Here is a 25,807-nt window from a genome sequence, read left to right as displayed (position 1 = left end):
CTAATATAGATGGCCCTTGGATTTCTGTGATGTATTCATTCTGTGTTCTATCAGTTTTTTCAAAGTAACTTAGTCTGTAGATAGAGAAGAATAGAACTAAAAGACTGTGCATATTCTGTATCTATTTGCTTATTGTGTAATAAAAATAATCTTTCTCTTGTAGATGTCCCTTTAAGGACCAGCCTGCCACCACCATTCAGAAATTATAAATATGGTAACCATTTTTTTATTCTTTTAAAATATATATAAATACAATTTTGCGTTAGTTCGTTACAAACTTAAATTTTGTTTTCAAAAATGACTATCTGCAAATAAAAACCAATTTGGAAGTTTATTGAGAAATATAGGAAGGCTAGTATATTGCTCAAATGAATTGTAATAGTAAGGAAGTGGCATATTTGCAAAGAATAGCATGTTTGGCAAAACTATGTTTAAAATGAGTTTCTCTGCCAGGTAATTAGAAAAGGAAAAATGATTGAAGACTAAGAATTAAAAGAAGGGATTTAGGATTTTAAATGCTAAGAATTTGAGCATGTTATATAGTAGTTTTATGTGTTACAATTGATGAGTTAAAAATGGAGTAATAAGGCAAGAAGCTAGATGTCATTATTTGTTATAAAGATGGCACAGTTATTAACCTTCAGCAGAGTGACACTTACTAAACTTTGAATTTGAGACTTCATTTGAAAGGTATGATGCACCTAATAAATATTTCTGTTAATTGGTGCAGACATTTTAAAGTATAAATTTTTTATTACCTTAGATTATTTTTTGGAGTGGCTTTTCATTCTGTTCTCATTTGATAGAACAACTTACGACCTAAAATCCTTTGAAATCACAGTCTTCGCCGTGTGTATGCATTTTAATATCCAGAAACTAATTGTGAGGTTATAAGGGGTAGTGAAGCAGAAGTTGAAGGCACTGAGTGGAAAGTACTTTGATTTATTGGGCTTAAAGAATTTACATACTCAGTATTGAATAAGATAAAGGAATAAAAAGGATGATTAAGGTAAATATGAAACTTCTCAATTGTGGCTTTCAAGGCTTTCAAAGTATAATGTCTTGAGATATAGCCTTAAACTTGAATTAACTTCAGATGCCATTTTAAATTAGAATAGGTACACATGGTTTCCTTTCTCATGGTGTGTGTGTGTGTGTGTGTCTATATGTCTATGTGAAAAGCTGTGTTCCATGTAAGTTGTTTTGAAAGAAATTTTAGATAATGAAAGCGTTAGAATATCCAAGTTGCTAAGCATTATTGTGGTAGATAATGTACCTTTTAGGCTATTCTATCTTATTAACATCCTTCTGCCCTAGTATTTCTATACTATTCAGATGAATTGGCAGAAAAAATGAATACATTTATCTGTGAAGAAATTATAGAACCACTCGAGTTTTGATAGACTTCGAGTGGCTTTGTCTGAACTTGGCTCTTTAACAATCTTCTGCTTTCTGTTGAACAAGAAAGGCTGCAGTGTTATTTTCACCTGTCATTGTCATCCGAGACTGCCACCTCATGGTCTGTGGGACAGAGCACTTTGTTAGGTATTAGGGAGTGGAAAAAGTGTGGAGTCAGATTTCAGTTTTGCCAGTTACTGTCTCCCTACCCTTTGGCAAAGGGCTGGTTTCTCTGCCACCAAGAGCCTGAGATATCTCAGAGCCCTCCTTCCATTTAATTGGCATCCACATCTATTATTGATTTACCACGCATGCTACTTATCTTAAATCCCTATCGCCTAGATGTGACGCATGAGGGCACACAAGAATGTAGTTGTTGTACAGTGTGGGCTGCTCATCCCTGTTTCATAAAGCTGTGTGCGATGCTCCACAAATACAAGATGATATTTTTATGAGGTTGCTTTCCTCAAGGAATTTGTATTAAGAAAACAACACCCACAGGGTTGTTTGTGATAATTATGAGGCTTATTTGAAAGAAGCAAGAACAAGGGAAGCAGCTTATTTGACACAGAAACGGACAGTAATACATCTCTCTGCTGGTTTGTCATTTCTCCTTTCTTACCCACTCCTCAGATCACACCCCTTTCTCTTGGAGAGAAAAATCTGGCAAAAACTTCTCTTCAAAACATTTCTTTTTCTGCTAAAATATGTAGCCGTTTAATTGTGTGTTTGCCAAACCTATTAGAGCAGCAGGATTTCTAGTTTAAAGGCTCATTAGCAAAATATATAGAACAGGATTAATATTTAGTAAGGTCAGACTATAGTTTTGCAGGTTGATTGCAACAGACTTTGAGCTCCTGTTATTTTAAAAATACTATTGGCTTCTCTCACTTATCTCAAATAATAAACATATCTATAGTAAGAAAAAGGACATGATAGGTAATTCAGAATACTAGATAAGCTGAAAGTCAACTTTGTTTATTTTCTTACACACATTTTAAGCTTATTTTTAGCAATCACGGTTTATTTACATCCCTAATATGCATATTTTACTTAGGTTAGATTTATTTTTATTTCTTAGGAATACAGAGTTAGTGAGGATTATGTTGACCTTGTATAAAAAATTACAAGGCCAGGTCCAGTGGCTCATGCCTGTAATCCCAGCACTTTGGAAGCTGAGGAGGATGGATCACCTGAGGTCAGGAGTTCGAGACCTGGCCAACAGGGTGAAACCCTGTCTTTACTAAAAATACAAAAATTAGCCAGGTGTGGTGGTGGGCGCCTGTAATCCCAGCTGCTCGGGAGGCTGGGGCAGGAGAATTGCATGAACTTGGGAGGTGGAGCTTGTAGTGAGCCGAGATCATGCCGCTGTACTCCAGCCAGGGCGACAGAGCAAGACTCCATCTCAAAAAAAAAAAAAAATTGCAATAGATAACTGAAAGTTGACTGTTTAAAATAATGGGCAAATTCAGAGTGCTAGTTCTTATCTAGATAGCCACCTTATTGTGTATTATGAGAACATAGTTAAATAAGGTCTGTTTTAAAAATAGATCCTTTCGTTTCCTGTCACTGTTGGAATTCCTTGTTACAACGTGATTGATAGAAATGAGTTTTAGTTTAAGTTTGGGAGTTTATTCAATAATACATTGTAATCATAATGCATTCATTAAATGGTTAAATAAAAACGAGTGAAGAATTGGAAACTTTCTGAATTTCAACCTGTTGAACGGCTGCATAGATTATGTAATTAAGGGCTGATTGTTGCTAAGTTAGAATTTTACCCAAGTGTGGAGAAATTACTTACTGGAAATGCACAGTGTAGCCTGACTTCAAGATAAACAAATTAAGGAGTGAAGTTGGGTTTGAATAGAGCAGGTTAAATGGTGTGAGCCTGTGCGGTATTTGCAAACCAAGAGACAGATACTGATATTCTTGGGGCAGCCTTGCTCAGATTACCGGTGGTCCTAGATACAATGTTTGAATTCTGAGAGTGGCAACACCTGTATCATCATTTGCTCTCTTATCGTTAGATCTCATCTGAATAGATTTTTTTGAACTGCATTTGCTAAAGTCTATTTTAAGACTTTTTTTTTTGCATTATTTGCTAATCCTGTTCTGTAGTGACTCCAAAAAAACAAGATACAGTAATGTGATTTGCTTGTCTTCCATTCTAAGAGAAAATGTGCTGAGTTGACACAAAGTTCTGACACACACTGCTGTGTGTCAAAGACCAAGGCTTTAAAAGATAAAGATCTTTTACTTCAGTTTTAATGATCTACAGAAGTAATTTTTCTTTTACTGTATAGTATATTTCTAAATGAGTCTGGTTATAAAACAAGGACTTACGTTTCTCAATTTCGTAGCCATCCTCCACTCATTTTAATAATTTGAAAAGAAGTTTAGAATAAACTGTGTAAAAAGATAACTTGCTTTTTTCTTTCAGATACACTAAAGATTATTCATCAAGCACATAAATCAAAGGTATGTTCCACAGGTACAGTATCTGGCACATAGCAAGTAATCAATGTTGGTTGAATTTGTGAATAAGTGAATGAATACATGTACATCTAAAATATTTCCCATTATAATAGCGCTTTTTATTTTGTAGGTACCCTTTCAACTGCCTTAGCTTTTTCATTGAAGAAAAATAAGCTATTTCCCTGTTAGTAGTAGGTCCTTTTTTAAAAAGTGTTAATTAAAAAAAAAGTATACCATATTTTATCAAGTACATATTTAACATAAAATAAGCATAAAACTTGGAAAAGTAAATTCAATTTACAGATAAAAGAAACTGCTTATTGTCTGGCAATCCAGTGTCTTTTATTTTCTTAATTCTGTACCAGAACAAAAGGGCCAGATGCAGACACGAATAATTCACTTGTTCTAATTTGAGTCTTGCTGCGTATAAGAGAAGGCACAGAACTGTGGCTCTGGGAACACACCTTTTAGCTCCACCGAGGCCAGGGCCTGCAATCCTGAAGTTGTCTTACCTTTCCCAAAGAGAGCTATTTATTTATGGGTTTGTTGTGTGTTTATATTTCTGTTTTTTTACTTTTTTAGAGTAACGTTTTTATGAAGCCACACTCAAAGATTTGTTTATCATACAGACAGAGCAGAGTGATCTTTTTTTCTTTAATCTCAGTGGCCTTCTATAGAGTCCTCATTAAAGCAGTAATCTTCCTGTATTATATAAACTACTCAAGAACAAGATATTATTTGTCATATCTCAATACCTAGCACAATGCCTAGCTCATAGGAGTTTTTCCATAACAATTTTTGAATGAAGTATTTATTAATTCATTTTATTTCGTTGTCTTCTGTAGTCATAGATGTACTCCATACACTCAATCACCTTTCAGATAAATGCATATCACAGATCATAAGAAAATGGCATGAGGGTATGTCTGTTGACCATTGATTAGTAACTGTGTTTTAAAATTTATTTTATTTAAAAAATTTTTTTGTGGCTTAAAACAACACACATTTATTCTCCTACAATTCTGGAGGTCAGAAGTGCAAAATCAGTTTCACTGAGCAAAAGTCAAGGGTTTAGTAGGGTTGGTTCCTTCTAGTAACTTTATTTTTTATACCAAGGATCATATATGCCAGTTTTACAATATCCATTGTGAAATGCCTCAAAATGTTATGCTCACACGTGTCTGGGGCTGTGGTATGGAATCTGCCCTTTTGATTGGTACTAGAATGTATGGCCACTGTATTTGGACTTCATCCAGTTTCTCTCCTCTGGAACAGGAATGTTTTCAACCTGTTCCTAAAATGTAGAGAATAGGTAATGTTCTATATTTTTATGTATTATATACAATATATCTAAAATACAAATATAAATATAAAATAAAGTTAAAATAAAACGATACGCTCTTTGAAAAGGTTGTAAAGCAAAGTGAGTCCCCATTCTCCATTCATTGCTGCGTGTTCTACATCATTTGGCTTTTCATATGCTCATGTTTCCAAAAAGGAGTAAGTAGTAAATTATTTCTTCATCTTAGTGAAGACATAGTTCATTGTGTTCAAATTATCAGTATTATAACATTTAAAAAATCTGGAAATTATCCTGTCATTGAAAGACAAAACAATCTTAGAATTGTTACTTATATTTAAGACATATGTTTCACACTGGCAGGTTCTAGTTATAAAATTAGGGCTTGTTTTTCCAGTTGAACAATGTATTTGTTTAAGGGAGGATTCCCAAAACAATTAAGTCACTCAGAGTGCTTCTGAAATCTTGCTTTATAAACTTTCATCCAAATCATAACAATGCTAGTTAAGATGCTCTGGGGATGGTTCTGCAAGTTTCTGCTTCAACTTTTCTAAGGGAAGAGTTCAATATATTTTCACAGATACAGCTTTGAAACTTCAGAGAAACTTCATCCACATGTCCTCATTTGTGCCTTATCCAGTTCACAGGCATTTTTCTCATTTCCAAGTTACTGTTGTCCTTTCATTTTCTATTCCCCATCTGCAGGGCCTGTGGCATTGCTGGCTTGGCCTGTCAGTGTTCCAACTCAGCTGTAATTTTAATCTCCTTCGTCAGCCAAAAAGAGAGACTTCTGAATAATTCCTTTGTCTTAATGAACTCATTCATAAAAGGCATTTTCCCCATTTCCCTAATTTTCTGGGCTTAGAGACTTTCCTAATTGCAGTTACTACATATCCTCAGAAATTTCTTCCCATTCCCACAATAAAAAGACTGACTGGATACCTTCCCACGAGAGCCTTCTCTGTGTGTGTGTGTGTGTGTGTGTGTGTGTGTGTGTGTGTGTATTATGGATGGTAATTAGTGGTCTGTTTATAAAGTCAGAATAATTTCTATTAAAAGATTGAAATAAAAACTTTAATTTCCATTTTATATGTGGAAGTCATATCCTGGAACAAACTTTATAAGAAATGTGCAAGGTCTTTGAAAAGAAAACTTAAAATGCTGCTGTCCTTCCTCACCCGTCACCACACACACACTTGAAAATATGAATCTAAACTCTGGGATTAATTTTTCAGACCCATTAAAGTGAACTCCTCTCAAGATCTGTGCATTTTATTGGGTGAAACTGTACTTCAACTTAACAACAAAACAAAACCTGCTATGAGAGTTCCAAAATAAGACTTAAATAGAAATGCTTAGGATATTTTGGATAGGAAGATACAACAGCATAGAATCAATTCTCTCTTAATTTACATATTTAATGCTGCCCCAATAAAATACAATATTTGTGTTTATATGTAAACTAAATAAGCTGACTTTAAAATCAGTATGTAAAAAAATAAGAATAATCAGGAGAATTTTGAAAAAGAGAAATGAGAATAATTAGCTCTAACATACAAGACATGTTATAAAACGATAGTAATTAGAACAGGATGGCACTGTCACATGAACTGGTAGTTTAAGGGCACAGAATTAAAAGTTCCAAAATAGACCCCAGTATTTCCAAATATGGAAATTGAATGTATAGTAAATATGGCATTTCAAGTTTGTAAAGAAAAGATGGAGGATTCAATAAATAGTATTTGAATAACTGTGTAAACATCTAAAAAACAGCTAAGTTGAATCCATGTATTTTTCCTTATGCCAAAATAAATACCCCTTGGATTAAAAAATTAAACCCATAGATGAGGATAGAGATGAAACAGATGGAACATGACTTGATAATTTGTTCAAGTTGGGTCCTGGGTACAGGGCAGGGGGTTTATTACACTATTCTGTATCTATTGTATATTTGAAATTCTCCACGATGAAAAATTCAAAAAATGAAATTCATAAAAATATTTGAAGAGAACATGCAATTTAAAAAATCTTAGAGTGAAGAAGGTCTTTCTAAATATGCCAGAAAACCGAGAAACGATATGAGATTGATACATTTTACTTCATTCACTAACTTACTTATTCCACGAAAATTCGTTTAACACCTTCTATGTAAAAAAAAACAACCACTGAGAAAAAGCAAGGAACAAATGAAAAGTGGGGGAAATTTTTCTAACTTACAGAAAAGGCCGAATGTCCTTAGCATATGAAGATGCTCTAGACTCTACAACTCTTATTGGATAAATTAGCCTACAATTCTGTTAAAAAATAGAAAATGTTCAGAACTTTAAGCATAATAAAATACAAATTAAGACTATACTTAATCCACACCTGTCAGATTGGCAAGGATCAGAAGGCTTTGCTAACATACTGTGTTGGGAGGGTGTGGGAAACAGGTCCTCTCAGTGGTCCCAGTCCTCTCTGGAGAACTAGATAGCTGGTGGATGGGGATTGGAAGGAGACTGACTTTTCACTTTCTATTCATATATGCTTGGAGAACTTTGTATAATGAGTAGATATTCTTTTTTTTTTTTTTTTTTTTTTGAGACAGAATCTCACTCTGTTGCTCAGGCTGGAGTGTAGTGGCATGAACACAGCTCACTGCAACCTCTACCTCCCAGGATCAAGATATCCTCCTGCTTCGGCCTCCTGAGCATCTGGTAGTATAGATGTGTGCCACCACACCCAGCTAATTAAATATAACTTTTTTTTTGTAGAGATGGGGTCTTGCTATCTTACTCAGGCTGGTCTCAAACTCCTGGGCTCAAACAGTCCTCCTGCCTTGGCCTCCCAGAGTGCTGAGATTGCAGACTGTATTACCTATTCTAAAATGATTTTTTGAGTAAAGTATTTTTTCTTTTAATCTGTATGCTTGGAGTTTAAGCCCCTGTGCTCTGCAGTGAATGATGTCCATAAACCCTGCGTGGGTTGGGCTTCTGATTTGGCTGCTGAGAGGCCTTTCTGTTGACTGTCTGTCTCAGCTGTATTCTACAAATAGAATATGTTGCTAAACAGGTGTGTTCTGGTTGACAAGTGGTACTGTGTGCCACTAGTGGTCATCTCTTTTGCTATTTAGGGGCAGATAGCAACTCTTTTTTTTTTTTTTTTTTTTTTTAATTGAGTCTTGCTCTGTCGCCCAGGCTGGAGTACAGTGGTGCAATCTCGGCTCACTGCAAGCTCCGCCTCCTGGGTTCACACCATTCTCCTGCCTCAGCCTCCCGAGTAGCTGGGACTACAGGTGCCCGCCACCGTGCCTGGCTAATTTTTTGTATTTTTAGTAGAGACAGGGTTTCACAGTGTTAGCCAGGATGGTCTCGATCTCCTGACCTTGTGATCCACCCACCTTGGCCTGCCAAAGTGCTGGGATTACAGGCGTGAGCCACTGCGCCCGGCCAGTGGCAACTTTAAATTTTCACTTGTATTTATGGAGTCTCACTGGATTTGTAAATATCGCTGGAGAGCACTCTCATTTACCCCCACCCCAAATCACATAGAGAAATATTCCAATTAATGTGACATGGAACCAGATGTTTTTTAGCTTGGGCAAGGTTTTTAAATATGTGGACTTTTGGCCGTTTGAAGTATACTTGTGGCCAGGTGTGGTGGCTCATACCTGTAATACCAGTATTTTGGGAGGCCAGGGTGGGAGGATCACTTGACCTCGGGAGTTTGAGATGAGCCTGGGCAATATAATGAGACCCCATCTCTACTAAAAATAAAAAAAAAATAGCCAGGCTTGGTGGCACATGTATGCAGTCCCAGCTACTCAAGAGGCTGGAGATGGGAGGATTGCTTGAGCCTTGGAGACTGAGGTTGTAGTGAGCCATAATCATGCCACTGCCCTCCAGCCTAGTAGACAGAGTGAGACCGTGTCTTGAAAAACAAAACAAAAAAAGGAAATATACTTGCTTCTCTCAGAAGTCAGACTGGCCAGAGCTGGAAGCTCAGCTCTGTCACTGACCAGGTTAGGATGGCAGATGATGATGATGATGACGCAGCAAAAGAACAGTGACAGCTAAGAGAGAGTGCTCACCCTGCGGCCGGCACCGCTGAGGGTTTATATGCACCATCCTGTCACCCTTACCACAGGTGATGAGGAAGGGGTCCTCTCCTCCCCTTTTTTACCGATGCGGAGATCGAGTCCTAGAGAGGTTGTGTAGCTTGTTGAGAACACACAGCTGGGTGCTGGTGGAGTCTGGATTTGCATCCTGATCTGACTTCACGCCTATGCCACAGAACTCTCCCCAGTGCTTTAGGTGGTGCGTGCACTCAGCAGGACCTCACTGTGCCTCTGTTCACTGCCCTCATTATGGCCTGGGGAGTGGAATCTACTTAGATTATTGCTGTGCTCAAAGTTACAACTCTGTGTCTTTGAGAAGTCTCACCAAACAAACCCATGTAAGTACTAATAAAATGCAGATTTTCTTTCTTTCTTTCTTTCTTTCTTTTTTAAGACAAATGAACTTGTGTTGAGTTTGGAAGATGATGACAGACTCCTGCTGAAAGAAGACAGCACTCTGAAAGCAGCTGGAATCGGTGAGGAAGGGGGCCTTGTGTTGCTGGAGGGGAAACACTCTGCCGGCCTATGCTGAGGCCTGGCTGATGGTATTTGGATAATTCACTGGAAAGTAAATGCTGCCCTTGGCCCCCCTGACACTGCCTGGTAGCTGTTCAGAGGAGGAGGATGAGAATGATGTGCATTCCGATCTCTTGACTGAGGGCAGTAGGTGTCTGCTCTCCAAATATGCAGAATGCAAATGGCTGTTTTCAGAAGGTATGCTCAGAATTTTCCTGAGGGTCATTTTAAGTGACGGGTTGTTAGTACCATGTCTACTTACTCTTCTCATTGTCACTTAAGCCAATGGTTGGAGAGAAATGGACATAGTAAGAACTAATGAGGAATAATGAAACGCATTGTCGGTATCACATGCAGTGTGGTTTTTGATAGTCTTCCGAATCACTCAGGGCCCACCAAGGCATGGAATTTAAAATAGGAACCTGGTGTGTGCAGCTGAAAAGTACCTGATTGGGCCTTCCAGCCTAGAATGTGCATGTGGTTTATTCTAAATAAATGTTATGTGACATGTTTTGTGACCATTAGATGTCACTGTTATTCTACGTATATGTACACCTAAAGCTGATCTGGCAGGAGGGGGAGTGGAGATTGTCAGGGAGGTCTGAGTGGTTAAAGGCGGTGTGCCCCTGACACACCTCTGCAATTGGTGATGGATGCAGCGTCACAAGCCATGCTTCTTAATTATTTATTAATTAATTTATTTTTTGAGACAGAGTCACTCTGTCGCCCAGGCTGGAGTGCAGTGGTGCAGTCTCGGCTCACTGCAACCTCCATCTCCTGGGTTCAAGCGATTCTCCTGCCTCAGCTTCTTGAGTAGCTGGGACCACACGTGTGCACCACCATGCTTGGCTCATTTTTGTATTCTTTTAGTAGAGACAGGGTTTCACTATATTGGCCAGACTGGTCTCAAATTTCTAACCTCAGGCGATCTGCCTGCCTCGGCCTCACATTGTTCATAATATTTATATGCACTTGTTAAGGAACACCGTTAGTGAGGTGCACATTGGGAGCCTGAATTTTTTTTTGACGAGTATTATTTTGAGTTACTTTAATCACGTATATCAGGAATTTACTTCTGATTGATTCATGTGACGAGCATGAATTCCTAATATAGATCTTCTGAGTTAAATAGGTTCTTAAATAGCATGTTGTGAAATCTTAGACTTGATTTCTGTGTTGACGTCTATACTATTTGCTAGAATATTCTTGTCTTTCCATATTATGAATATGTAAGGTTGTTATTTTGAAGAATGATTTTAAATTTGGCATTTGTTTCTTTAAATGGTATTATATTATTGTAGCAGGTGGCACCTTTGTGATTGGGGCATGTAGCACCCATAAGGTAGCCCTGCTTGTTGTTAAAGCATAAAGCATAATGAATATTACAGACTGATATTAATGGGGGTATTGACAGACAGCTCCATGGAAAACACTGGAAAATCCAAAAACGAAAAAAAGGGTAATATTTCACAGGATGATAAAGTTGACATTTCAAATAAGTGAGGAAAGAATGATTTAGCCAGAAAATTATGTCAAGCCCATTGCCAAAGCATTCAGGAAAATAAAATTCAAACTCTTATCTCTGTTTTTATTACAAAATAAATTCTAGATGGGTTAAATGTCATAATGTAAAAAAATTTTTAAAAAAGAAAGTGTAGTTCAATGAATTTCATAATCTTGGGAAGGAGAAGAGCTTTCCAAGCATGAGCTCAAAGACAGAAACCATAAACGGGAAGAAGTGATAAATTTGACTACATATAAACTAAAAACTGTAAACAGAGTTCAAGGAGAAACAGTAAACTTTGAAAAATACCTGCAGCATATACAACAGATAAAAAGTTATTAGCCTGGGGTCGGACATGGTGGCTCATGCCTATAATCCCAGCACTTTGGGAGGCTAAGGCGGGAGGATCACTTGAGGTCAGGAATTTGAGACCAGCTTGGCCAACATGGTGAAATCCCATCTTCACTAAAAATACAAAAATTAGCCAGGTGTGGTGGCACATGCCTGTAATCCCAGCTACTTGGGAGGCTGAGGCACGAGAATGGCTTGAACCCGGAAGGTAGAGGGTGCAGTGAGCTGAGATCACACCACTGCACTCCAGCCTGGGCAACAGAGTGAGACTCTGTCTCAAAAAAAAAAAAAAAAAAAAAAAGAAAGAAAAGAAAAAGAAGTTATTAGCCTGACTTTATAAAGAGCCCTTGTAATTACTATGAAAAAGAAAAATTCTATTGATAGAAGAAATAACTCACATATTAAAAATAGCTCCACCTTATTAGGAGAGAATGAGTACTTATTAGAAATGAGTACATAGATACTGTTTTATGTAGTAGAGTCTAATGTTAAGACTCTAGTCTGGGACCGGGTGCGGTGGCTCATGCTTGTAATCCTAGCAGTTTGGGACGCCAGGCTAGTGGATTGCCTGAGGCCAGGAGCTCTAGATTAGACTGCACAACATAGTGAGACCTCATCTCTATAAAAATAACAGAGTCCAGAGCCAGAGTGCTTGGGTCCAAAACCTGATTCTGTCTCTTACTGTCTGGGTGACCTTGGACAGCAGCAATTGTTATAAGATTAGCAGACATGAAAAAAGTGGCATTGTCCAAGAGAGTTCAAGATGTAGGAAAATGGATACTCTTACCCCACTGTCGGGAATGAATATGACCTTGAATTTTCTGTGGGTCGGTTTGACCAGTAAGACTTTCTCAAGTTTGAATTTCAATGATACTTGTTTCTAAGCCAACAGGGACAAGCTGTGAGTTTGTGCTAGGTCTTCAGAGGGGTGGTGGGGTTAGCCCTGACCTTCCCTGTATGTGAAGCACTGATGTAGAGCTTGATTTATTGAATAGAAATAGAACATACTGCGTGATACCATTATTGTTTGGGTTTTTTTGTTTTTGTTTTTGTTTTGAGACCAGAGTCTCGCTCTGTTGCCCAGGCTGGAGTGCAATGGCACAATCTCGGCTCACTGCAGCCTCCATCTCCTGGGTTCAAGCAATTCTCCTGCCTCAGCCTCCTGAGTAGCTGGGATTATGGGTGTGCACCACCATGCCCAGCTAATTTTTGTATTTTTTTAGTAGAGACAGGGTTTTGCCATATTGGCCAGGCTGGTCTCAAACTCCTGACCTCAGGTGATCCACTTGCCTTGGCCTCCCAAAGTGCTGGGATTACAGGCATGAGCCATTGTGCCCGACCCCATTATTGTTTTAAAATGTTTAAAGTATACATGTAAGATTATTGTTTATGCGTATGTGGAGAAAAGATCATATGCCAAAATTATAGGAATGGTTTCTTGAGGTGGTGGCATTACCAGTAATTGATATTCTCCTTTCTTTTCTGTATTATCTAATTGTTTTTATGGTGATTTAAAAATTTTTCTACAGTTTACATGTATTCCTTGTAATTAAAGGACCATTTTTTTTTTTTTAAAGTGTAAACCCATGACGTTGGGGAAAATTGGTTAGAATGAAGGCTGTGTACTTTGCTTGCTTTCTGGCCTTCTGTAAGCCACTTATCTTCTCTGAAACTCTATTTTGTTTTCTGTAAAAATAGAATAATGAAACCTATTCTAGAAGGTTGTTGTAAAGGTTGTGTAAAACAATGAAGTGGGCCGGGCGCGGTGGCTCACGCTTGTAATCCCAGCACTTTGGGAGGCCGAGGCGGGCGGATCACGAGGTCAGGAGATCGAGACCACGGTGAAACCCCGTCTCTACTAAAAATACAAAAGAAAAATTAGCCAGGCGTGGTGGCGGGCGCCTGTAGTCCCAGCTACTCGGAGAGGCTGAGGCAGGAGAATGGCATGAACCCGGGAGGCGGAGCTTGCAGTGAGCCGAGATTGCGCCACTGCACTCCACCCTGGGCCACAGAGCGAGACTCCGTCTCAAAAAAAAAAAAAAAACAAAACAATGGAGTGAAACCTATTCTAGAAGGTTGTCGTAAAGGTTGTGTAAAACAATGAAGGCATCGGGAGTGAAATGTGTAAAAGGTCCTCAGGAACAACTGCTTTGTTTGGAAACCGTCCTGGAGAAGGCAATTGGCAAATGTTTTGACTTTACTAAAATATTGAGTTGTTGGTCTTGTTGTGATTAATTTCAAACTGACTTATGTAATGAACCATCTGTAAAGGTGAGAAGCAAATCCTTTTTTTTGTCCTCTTACTTTAAGGCTATTGGTCCTGGATCAGAGTCAGATTATTTTCCCAGATTCTCCACTCATTTCAGAGTGGTATGAGGACTCCAAACTGCCCTCCGAACTCCAGCAAGCCAGCAGCCCTGGGCTCGGGGTGATTGGGTCCCTGCAGGGAGCGATTTTCTCTTTGTTATCTAGAGTGGTGTTGCTATGCTCCTGGGGACAAGCTGAGGTTATACCTGGGGAAGGAGATGAGGGTACCTGGAGAGCAACAAAAAATTCTAAGTGAGAAATGAGTTGTGAAAATGATACTTGAAACATGTGATTTTTTTTTTTTTAAGACAGAGTCTCGCTCTGTCGCCCAGGCTAGAGTGCAGTGGCGTGATCTCGGCTCACTGCAACCTCCGCCTCCCAGGTTCAAGTGATTCTCCTGCCTCGGTCTCTGAATAGCTGGGATTACAGGTATACACCACCATGCCTGTCTAATTTTTGTATTTTTAGTAGAGACGGGGTTTCGCCATGTCGGCCAGGCTGGTCTTCAACTCCTGACTTCAAGTGATCCACCTGCCTCGGCCTCCCAAAGTGCTGGGATTACAGGCATGAGTCACTGTGCCTGGCCTGATACATGTGATTTTTTTAGGGAATTTTCCCTCCCTCAGTGCCGTGTCTGGTTAGATTTTTAAGAGGTTTAAGAGAAAAATTCAAAGTTGTCTCTGTCTCCCTTTTCACCACTTGATCTTGCTGTAGATCTGTCACTCTGCTATCACAGCCAGTTGCCATGGGAATAATGCCAGGGTAACAAATTTATCGTTAGGACTTTGCTGCAGTAGTCATGAAAGGAAAAGAAAGGCTGCAAGTGGGGAAATTAGGGGGAAAAAACATGTTTGAAGATTTCTTTTCTCAGGGAGAAATTCTCTAGTTCATCCTTTGGCTTTTTATCTGCACTGCAGATCCCCGTGGAACATTCTACACCTGACGTCAGTGGAAGTTTTTGCTTGTGGACTCAGTACGAAAATACGTACTTAAAAAAGATTTGCTCAGTAGAAGCAAGAAGAGACTTTTACTTAGAAATGTTACTTATAATTTTTTGTCAGCAATTGTAGTTTTATGGACTAATTCCCCTAAGTAATACATTTACATGTAAGCTTTTTTTTTTTTAAGTGTTATTTTCTCTCTTTCATTTTGCTACATTCTACTACTGTTGTCTTTCGAATCTGGTCTGGTTTAAGAGAGAAATTGTGGCTGGGTAACTCTTCCAAAGCCAGTTGTGTTTCATTGGAAACATTTTAAAACAAGATACAATGGCCAAACTGTAAGTGTTTATCTGAGGGAAGCATGCTTGGCAAGCCAGGTCCTGTAATAATTCCAAAACTCCCTCGTGGTTTGTTTTCATTTTGCGTGTCACTTCTGTCATCTGCCCCCAACCCAGAACCCTGTTGTTCACGCCTCGCCCCTTTGGGTGATCTTGTCTGTACAGCTAATATTGTGGGATTCTGTGGCTCCCCCTTCTCTTTCGGGATCATGTTTGATTTGTGTTTCCTTAAGGTGTGGGTCCCCTTCCCTTTCTTTTTCTGGGTAGCAGTATTTTAGGTCATGCATGTTTTCTTCCTTCGACAGTATGTTATGGTGGCCGTTCTTCACTCTTACATAGAAACAGTGATAGTCTGGTTACTCGGTAATGTGGGTGTCGGACCCAGGAAACTGGGGGATTCCAGAAGCAGGATTCAGAGTGAACCTCTGTAGTGTTTCCCTTTTTACCTCCCCACACTATGGTGGAAATTACAGGCATGTACCCAGTCTATCAAAGACCGAGGTTTTTGTTGTTGTTGTTGTTGTTGTTGTTTTTTGGCTAGTTGTTTTCTTCAAACTGTAGTTCGAAATCTTCTCTGCCAGCAGATCCAAAACAAATATTTGAAGCAAGTCATGAAATAAAAGGCACAGCACTTGGGACCTTTGTTGGTGGTGAAAACTTAGAAATATAACTCAAATGCGAGCACAGCTTTGAATGGTTTGTAGATTAGGATTTTGTGACATTTGGGAGGATAGGCTATACTCCTAGAGTGGGAGAGAGGGTGAAACTTTGTCCTTTTGGTCTCAGATTGCCACAGAAGCAACACCTCGCCCTTCCTGTATTTTTTTTTGTCAACAGTGTGCAGTTATTGTCACATGGCAGCTTCGAAGATTGTGGATTTTCTGTACCACAAAATCAGTGCGCGTGTCTCAGGCTCCTTTTTCCAGACAACAGGGGCTGCGCCTCATACTACGTTGGTGCTGACTAGCATGAGGCTAGGGACTCAGAACATATGGATAAATCCTTGTTGATAGATGAATTTATTGAGATAAATTAGTTTTAGAGTTTAAATACATTGCATTTAATTTTTCTTGGGATTTTATACTTAAAATTGATTGTTCTTATATTCTTTCATTTAAAGTCATTATCATTATGTTCCTGTTAAAGTTGTGTGTGTGTGTGTGTCTTGTCTGTCTGCCTGTCTGGAAGCATTATAAAATGATTAATTTTATATCCAAAGTTTGAAAGCCCTGGCTTGTGTTTATTTCATTAAACTCGAACATCAGTATTAAAAGGATCCTACAAATGTATTTGGAGGGTTCTTGGTTTCATTTGATAGTAAGACGAAGGGATGAAGTGGCAGTGTATTTATTGGATTTTAGATTGCACATTCATTTCAGATTCCCATGCCAAGGCACTCTGCACCTGACTGCCCTGCCGCCTGCAGCACATTTAATTTAAAATCAGGTGCCCTGGGGGACCAGCACAAGGTAGACTTCTTGAGGGTTCATCCCCAGCCAGTTTTAAAGGAGCCATTTTAAATAGTATTTGGGAAGCAGGAATTTAAGGGATAATGGTGGAAAGTGATTATGTAGAAACCTTAAAAATCATTTATAATTGGTTTTCACATAAATTGGCAAATAAATTTGCAGTGTAAGTCCCTGAAATCATTCTCTGAAACATTTTCCACAGTGTCTTACAGATGTAAGAAAACATTATATTCTACTTCTGCTTAAGGACCACATTACTAAAATTTAAAACCCATTTAATGTTTTACTTTTGAATGTTTGGAGTAAATTTTAATTTATGTGTTTTCCAATTTGTTAAGGGTGAAAAAAATTTTAAATCAGCCTGAAGTATTATAGTTTAACCCATTTGTTTACCTAGATTTCCTGAAAAAAGGTGCAGTCATCTGAAAATAAAATCTTTACACTGCAGACTCTCATTTTGAGTCCACATTATGAGAGCTAGCATAAATTCCTTATGTAAATAATGGATTGATGTTTAAGTTAACTGGACCCAAGAGAACCTGTGTGTCAAAACAGAACTGCTTAGTCCTTGCTTTCCAGCAGCTTCTCTGAACCTACTATTGCTGAAGAGCCACACAACATATTCGTTTTTCAAAAGGGGTTCAGATAAATGTCAACTGCAGTAAGTGAAAATTGTAATTACAGTTAGCGTGGATTGAGCGAAGTGCTGTGTGGGCAAAGCGCTGTGTAAAGTTCTGTATGTAAATAGCACATCACAGATAAAACCTTGCTCTGTGATTATTAAGAACAGGGTGTCTTTTGCTCATTCTCCATTAGAAGGTTGATTAGAATCACTTGCAAATTATATACGTCTACCTCTGGGCATGCTTTCCTTCAAGAAAGGAAACCTCAGGAGCTTTTTCTGTAAAGGATAGATTTCCAGATATCTTTGAATATTGAAGTTTTTGAAGCTCTCTTTCTTGATTTTCTTTTTCCCACTGATTCCAAGTGTGGAGGAGTCTTTTACCCATTCTTTTAGATGCCACTTTCTTGTAAAATTTAACTGTACCTTAACTTACTGTTTGCACAGGGTGCATCTTTTTACAGCCCCTCCTTATTGATCTCCAGTTTCTCTGTGCTGTATCCCCCACAGGCTCCTTGTCATGCGAGGTTGCAATCTGATTTTCATCTACTCAGATTAAATTTAATCTTGAAGATATAGTAGAGGACTGGAATGAGGATCTGTGACTATGGGTGGCTTTATTTTCTTCTTTTGACACTTGTTTATTTTCTGTAATGAGCATGGGTAGCTTATGATTAACAAACATTAAATTTGATATTTTTGAAAACAGCAAAAACATTTTTAATGAAATGGCATGCTAATCTCATTAATTTCATTATTTTGTGATAAAGTCTAATGATGAGATGAGAGTTGTAAACTAGGAGACCAGCGATAATCCTTGGCACCCTTTCTTATTATCCTGTTTATTTGACTTGGAGAGTTTTTCTTGTCGTTTTTAGAGAGTATGTTAATTGAGTGCTCAGTATGCATTACGAATAATCTTGTCGGTTTTCTTGTGGAGATTCTGAAGGCCCTTTTGCTCTTTCTGTAAAAGCCAAGCAGACTGTATTAACTTCTGGTTTAATTTGAAAAATGAATGTGGAACTTGTTGGCACAACGCCTTAAAGAATTGCATGTTTAATAATTGGAAGGCTTTCCATCAGATTTGTCTCTAGCCTGAATTAATAATGTTGCTGACTTATTGTTTTAGAAGATGCAGTCCTTGACCTGCTAGGTTGAAAGAATTGTGACTGCTCTGAACCTTCATGGGTCCTTTAGCTGTGCCATCTCCCCTGTGAATAATTAGAGGTATTTGAAGGTATCGAGGTAGAAGCCAATTTGTGTCTTTCACTTTGCATATTGTTGAAGCCGCATGAATTAATCATAAGCAGGGCAAAAAATTAACTTCTTCAGACACATATTTTGATGGGTCATGAGGGAGAATGTAAAGTGATCTGTAAAATATTCTACTGATCCTCTAAGTATTAAATTATTATACCTACAGGCTAATTTCAGGGGGGAAAAAGAGTTTTCCCTCCCCTTCCTTCAGTACCTGAGTAGCATATTTGAGAAAAAATCAAGGTTTTTTATTTCCTAGCACTGTAAAAAAGACTATAAACGAGCAATTTTATGATTTCCTGAAAACCAGATTCTTGTATTAACTCTTGATTTTAATTTTTTGTTTTTTGTTCTTTTTTACTTTTAAATCATTTGAGTTTTCGATTCTTAAAACTTCACCTGAAACTTCTTGTTGATTTGGTAAAATGTATTGTGTGACCCAACAAAAACTCATCTTTTTCACTTTAGGCATCTGAAGCTATTCTGAAATACCGAATCAAAGTCATATGGATTTCCATACTTGTTTAAAATTTAGATTTACATTAAAATCTTTTTTTCCATTTTCTGCTTTTTTTTCAGCCAGTGAAACTGAAATTGCATTCTTCTGTGAAGAAGATTATAAGAACTACAAAGCTAATCCCATTTCATCCTGGTGAAAACATCTCGAGGGCTTCCTTTTTGCATGCCTGTATTAAGCTCTTTATTCCACTGCTGAGTTTTTGAAATTGACAAACAAATCTTAAAAAATTAATCCCAGGCTATACTCTTTGAGCTAAAATATGGTGATTTCTTTCTCTTCAGGTCTTTTTTTCCTTCTCTCTTTCTTTTTCTTTGTTGTTGTAAAATAATATATTATGAGAAAAACATTTGATCTTTTTAAAGGGAAATAAATTGTTATTAAAAATTATCGTGGAATAGTGATTTTTAAATTATAATTTGTTTTCTAAAATTAAGAATTATTTTGGTGACTTGCATGTTGAGTTCCTTAAAAAGATTGTAAGACTAAGATCATACTGTTTATATTTTTTTCTGTAGTTTCTAATTATAGCAACTGTTTCTGTCTGTGGCTACCAGAAATTCTGAATTTCTTGACCCTCATGGCTATCTTTTAGCTCAGGGTGTGTGATACATACCACCATATGTGCAATTCAATTGTGTATATTTTAGGGAGGTTTTATGATGTAGGACGGTTACTTTTTTTTTTTTTTAAGTATCGCAGCCTATACAAATAATGTTGCTGATTTTTTTTTCTTTTCTTTCTTGAGCTGTGTTTTCCATCTTCAGGAACAAACTATCATAGAATCAAACTCATTTATTTGGAGAGAGGAAGCAGCAGGATGCTTGCACTTCTGGAAGAAAATTGTTCATTGAGAACAAGTCTATGTCCTGGAAGATACATTCCTTCTAAATAATATAATACTTGTGGTTCCTGATCATGGCTGACCACCAGCACCTGAGGAGTCATTTTTTCAGAGGCCTTTCAGTCAGCCTGCGTTTAATCAGAACTCCTGGAGAGTTTAGCTAGCTCTGTCATTGCTCCTTGAGTGCTGGAGGGCTTAGCCGGCCTTGCCATTGCTCCCTGAGTCCTGGAGGGCTTAGCTGGCCCTGCCATTGCTCCCTGAGTGCTGGAGGGCTTAGCTGGCTCTGCCATTGCTCTTTGAGTCCTAGAGAACTTAGCCAGCTCTGCCATTGCTCCCTGAGTCCTGGAGAGCTTAGCTGGCCGTGCCATTGCTCTTTGAGTCCTGGAGAGCTTAGCCGGCCGTGCCATTGCTCTTTGAGTCCTCAGAGTTGCCAGGAGGGCGAATTGGTTTCATTATGGTCGTGTCTAACTTAAGAAAACCTATTTTTTTTTAGAAATCAACTTTGAAAGTCTGAGTAACATGATTAGAAGATGCTTTGCTTTGTTGAAAAAGTGAATAGGGTCTTCTTTAAAACAGAAATTCTATTTATTTTATTCATTGTTTCATTCAGGAGCAAAGTGTTGAATACACAGATGACGTAGCTTTTTGGGGAGTTAATAAAGAGGAAAATAAGACCCAGTTTTTGCCTCAGTGAATGGAGAAAGACATAGTATAAGCAAACGATTTTAAGAATAGCAGAAAAAGCTGCCATCAGAGCATTGTTGACAGAAATTAGTTCTGAGTTTTTTTTTTTTTTTTTTAAGAAGTAGCAGTTGAGCTGTGTCTTAGAAGATTGAATAGGAATTTTTGCTTAGAAGAGAAGAAGGGAAAGGCTTTCTGGAAGAGGAAATAGCATACACAAAGGCAAAGGACTGTGAAAGAGCTTGAGGTTTTAGGAGAAAGCACAAATTTTAATGTCCCTGACTTTAATAGATGGTGCAACTTAATGATGTTTTGACCTTATAGTGGTACAAAAGCAATAGGCATTCAGTAGAAACACTGAGTACCCATACAGCCATTATATTTTCCACTTTGAGTGCAGTATTCAATAAGTTACATGAAATATTTAATACTTTACAATAAAATCAGCTTTGTGATAGATGATTTTGCCTAACTCTAGGCTAATGTAAATGTTCTGATCATATGTAAGGTAGATTAAGCTAAGCTGCAATGTTTGATAGGTTAGGTGTATTAAATGCATTTTTCACTTAGATGATATTTTCAACCAACAATGAGTTTATTGGGACTAACCCCATTGTGAGTTGAGGAGCATCTATACAGGAGTGTAAAGTACATGGAACAGAGTAGAGGAAGATAAGGCCAGAAAGGTAGATTGAGTAGGCCTTACAAGTCATGCTAAGGAGTTAGAACTGTATCTAGTAGGTAGCTGGGAGCCAGTAGCATGATTTAAACAGGTATTTGATCTCATTTGTATTTTAGAAAGTGAGCTTTGTCAGCAATGTCCAGATGGCAGAAAGACTAGAAGACATCATTGAGCAGGTGAAGTTTGGAAGGCCTGGCCCAGGGCAGGGGCAGAGGGGAAGAACAGGAGTGGGGAGGTTCTTGGTGTTACCATTTGATCGTGCATTCTGTGGCAAGTATGGTGTGGGAGTTAATTTACATATGTTATCTCATTTGACCTTTACCACAGTTCTTCAATCGTAGCATGTATATTTATAGATGAAGAAATTGGGGCCCAGAGAGGTATAGTTATTTGCTCAAGTGAATGCAGTCATGTGCAATGGGATTGGAACCAAATCTGTCTTAAAATCCTGACTTCCCCCATTCCATCCTGCAGCCTCCCAGCGGAGACCTGAGGTAGAATGACCTTAGAATGTTTGGGACCTGGTGAATGCCTGGACGGGGATAGTGTGGGGAGGGAGGAATGGAGACTTCAGTGACTCTTGCTGGAGTTGAGTGGCTGGATTGATGATGGCAGCAGTAACCCAAATAGGGAACTCAATAAGTAGAGGTTAAAACATATTCCAGTTGTTCGCTTTGTACACATTCAATTTGCCTACCAGGCTTTTTTAAAATATAAAATTAAGCATATCTTTACCTGTGCATTTTTAAGTAGATAATGCAAAAATATGTATGTATAGTGCCTTTTTTGGTGTGTATTTTTCTTATAAAAGGTACATATAGGCTATTTTCACTTATAAACATAGAATAAAAATAAAAAATAAACGTATCAACAGCAACCACCAGAAACTAGAAGAGGCAAAGAAGGATTGTTCCCTAGAGCCTGCAGAGGGAGCAGAGCCCTGCTGACACCTGGATTTCAGACTTGTAGCCTCCACAACTATGAGAAAAGACATTTCTGTTGTGTTTACAATAAATAAAAATATATTGTGACTAAAAAGGACTTTTACCAGGAATGGAAGATTGATTCAAAATTAGAAAACCTCTCAATGTAATTTTCAAAATTTATAAAGGAGAAAAAAATTATGTTTATCTCAATAGATGCCAAAAGGCATTTGATGATATTCTTGCTCCTGCATATATACAAATTAGCAAGGGAAAGAAATACCGTTAACTTGATGAAGGTTTCTCATAGAAAACCTGCTTAATGGAGAAGTGTTTCAGCAAATCTATTAGATATGAGTAAGAGGCTACGGCTGGGTGTGTTGGCTCAGGCCTGTAATCTCAGCACTTTGAGAGGCTGAGGCAGGCAGATTGCTTGAGCTCAGGAGTTTGGGACCAGCCTGGGCAACAGGACGAAACCCTGTCTCCATAAAAAAACAAAACAAAACAAAAAAACCGAGTGTGGTAACTTGCGCCTGTAGTTCCAGTTACTTGGGAGGCAGAGGTGGGAGGATCCCTTGGGTCCAGGAGGTCAAAGCTGCAGTGAGCTGTGATCACACCACTGCACTCCAGCACAAAAAATATGAATTAGACAAGAATGAACACTATTGCCAGTACTGTTCAGTATGTTTCTGCAGGTCTTATTGTAGTCAGTACAGTAGGAAAAGTAATAAGATTCTCAGATATTGGAAAGGAGTAGGCAAAACATTCATTTGTAGACAATATGATTGCAAGAGAATTAAGTTTTTTGAACTAAGAGACTTGAATGCTGAACCTAAAATGTATTGTTCACAAAAGCTATAAAAGTGTTATTAGATGAGTATAAAAGACCTAAATAGAGATAGATTACATGTTTATAGATGGAAGATACCTACCTAATCCATAAATAAATGCAATCTCAATCAAAATCCCAAAGGATTTATCATGGAACTTGACAAATTGATTTTTAAATTCATTTGGAAGAAAAATATGCAGGAATAGCCAAGATCAATTTGGAAAAACAAAAGGTAGACTAGAAGAAAGGGTGGTTGCCTACCAGATGTCAAAATATATTCAGTGATCAAAACAAGTTGGTAATGATACAGAACTAGATAAAATGATCAATGGAGTAGAATATAAAAACTGATAAAATTTACATGGAAACAATAGCTAATAAAGGTATTATTTGTAATTATGAGGAAAAGGAAGATTATTTAGCACATGGCCATGTATTTAAAAAAAACAGTTAAGGGTCCTACTTCATACCATTCACTAAAATTTCAGATGGATTAAATAACTAAACATGAAAAACAAGATGATGAGTTTATTAGAAGAAAAAATGGATTATATTTGTGACCTTGGGGTAGAGAAGGCCTTCTTAAAACACAAAAGGTGTATGCCATAATTTCATAAGGAGAATGTATTTGTGTTAAGAATGACTGAAAGCAAGCCAGGTGTGGTGATGCATGCCTGTAGTTTCAGCTACTCAGGAGGCTGAGGTGGGGGGGATTGCTTGAGCCTAGGAGTTTGACACCAGCCTGGGCAACATAGTGAGACCCTGTCTCATAAAAAAAGAATTAGTAAAAACAAAACCAAAACATGTACAGAAATTAAAAGAAGCAGAAAAAATCCATCAGGCAATTGCCATGAGCATTTTGACATATTTCCATCTAGGTTATTTTTTCTATGTCTATTTTTTAGAGTTTCTGATCTTTTTCATGTGTTTTAAGTCACATTTGCTTGTTAAAACAAGCAATTCTGGTCCAGGCGTGGTAGCTCACACCTGTAATCCCAGCACTTTGGGAGGCCGAGGCCAGTGATCACTTGAGCTCACGAGTTTGAGTCCAGCCTGGGCAACATGGTGAAACCACATCTCCACAAAAATTAGCTGGGCATGGTAGTGCATGCATGTAGCCCCAGCTACTTAGGAGGCTGAGGAGGGAGGATGGCTTGAACCCAGGAGGCAGAGGTTACAGTGAGCCGAGATCACACCACTGCACTCCAGCCTGGGCTATAGAGCCAGACTTTGTCTCAAAACAACAACAACAAAATTCTGAAGGTTAAGAAAAGTAAAACTCCTCTTCTTGCAAGGTCACTCCTTTGTGTAGCTTGGTGCGCATACTTTCAGACCTATTTTTTTTTTGCACATATGTTATTTAAACATATAGGTATGCATTTTAAAGCATTGTCATTTTATGCATTTCAAAGCGTGATCACGCTCTTAAATATGGTTGAGAAGTCTCTTTTTTAAATCACCACTATGTGTCAGACGCTGTATGTATTTTATATTATCTCATTTCATCCACACAGTAGACTGTGATAGAGCTCTGAGGAGTCCTGGTTTCCCCATCTATGAGATGGAGTAGATAATAAGGGCCACTTTGCAGAGTTTTGTGATCAAGTGGGACATTGTCTACAAGGCACTTACGGACAGAACCTAGCAGGAAGTGGGTGCTTTTTACATGTCTTTGGGTGCTTATTGTGAGAGTGAGTGCAGCAGCAGCAACTTCATTTTGGAGCAAGGAACCCTCACCCTCAGAGATTAAGCCACTTGTTCAAGGCCTAAGATCTGATAAGTCAAAGAGCAGGTCTCTTCTGGCTTCAAATCCTACTTTCTGCCACTCTTTGAAAACAAAGGGAGTTGGGCACTTGGAGAAACATGGTAGAAAGGTGGTCAACTACAGCCAAGAGACAGTTCCCCATCTGTGTTGTTGGCACCCCTTTACATGCATTTTTCTATTCTCAGTTGAAGAGAACTTGCCTTTGCCAAAGGAACACATGGGCCCTGGTCCCACGAGTTGGGCCAGGTTTCATGTGACTTCGAGGAACTTCTTTGCCGTAGCAAATGGGTTTTCTTTTCCTTCTTTTTCTGCCTGCCCCAGACACAGGCAGGAGAGATGGTGATGTTCCTGCCTATTTGGACACACAGAGAACTGGCCTGGCCTGAGCCCCTTTGGAAACCTGCTGCTGATTGCTGGGGACAAGAGGGAAGAGCGGGGGCTTCCCCATTTCTGCTAATGCATGTCGGGGCATCGTGGGCCTGAGTGTCCAAGGATCTGTACTTGGACACCTCTGCCCACTAGAGAAGTTGTCCAGCAATCTTGTCATCTTTTTCTCACTGTACATGTACACATGTGTACATGTATGCATGCATGTGTGTTGGGAGAAGGGCTCTGATTATTGGTTCTGGGCAGTTTCACCACATTTTACTTTCAGAAACTCTCATGATTGCTCAGAGTAGCAAAGCTAATTGAAGTGGAATATTGACTTAATTGGTCTGAGGTTAATATTTTGAACTCCACCATCAAGACAGTGGGCCTTTCTGTCTGCAGGCCTGGAAAGAACCACATAGAGCCACAGCATGCATCTCATGGCCACTCTGTACCTTTCACTCTGCACTTCTAGTATTTATAGGAGTGGAAGAGGAAGGCATGGCATTTGTCATTTCTTTCCATCAAAGGAGATACATTTATTCAATGAATCAGACGTGAGACCACTTTCCCCATCCCCAAATGTGCATTTTGGGCTAGAATATGAGCATACGAGT

The 25,807-nt window shown here is 38.5% G+C and overlaps 1 protein-coding gene across 7 annotated transcripts in view; it reads left to right on the top strand.

Annotated features, from left to right (window-relative positions):
• The window catches only part of CUNH2orf76 (chromosome unknown C2orf76 homolog), an 80,426-nt gene that overhangs the window by 45,858 nt on the left and 8,761 nt on the right, over nucleotides 1-25,807 (top strand). For 4 of the 7 annotated variants that reach the window (XM_032145629.2, XM_032145630.2, XM_032145628.2 and 1 more), the window contains 4 exons: nucleotides 164-214; nucleotides 3,842-3,879; nucleotides 9,667-9,748; nucleotides 19,157-19,484. In XM_032145629.2, coding sequence (XP_032001520.1) covers nucleotides 164-214; nucleotides 3,842-3,879; nucleotides 9,667-9,748; nucleotides 19,157-19,233 — 248 coding nt within the window. In that variant the 3' untranslated portion in view covers nucleotides 19,234-19,484. Of the gene's footprint in view, nucleotides 1-163; nucleotides 215-3,841; nucleotides 3,880-9,666; nucleotides 9,749-14,867; nucleotides 14,902-19,156; nucleotides 19,485-21,417; nucleotides 21,489-25,807 lie in introns of those variants that run through there. The other 3 variants (XM_058434404.1, XM_058434406.1, XM_058434405.1) reach the window with 3 other exon arrangements.

This window comes from Hylobates moloch, unplaced genomic scaffold (genome assembly GCF_009828535.3).
Source record: "Hylobates moloch isolate HMO894 unplaced genomic scaffold, HMol_V3 SCAFFOLD_24, whole genome shotgun sequence".
In the NCBI taxonomy this organism is placed as follows: Eukaryota; Metazoa; Chordata; class Mammalia; order Primates; family Hylobatidae; genus Hylobates; species Hylobates moloch.
The sequence above is the reverse complement of the archived record's forward strand: the minus strand, read 5'-3'. Positions and strand labels throughout refer to the sequence as shown.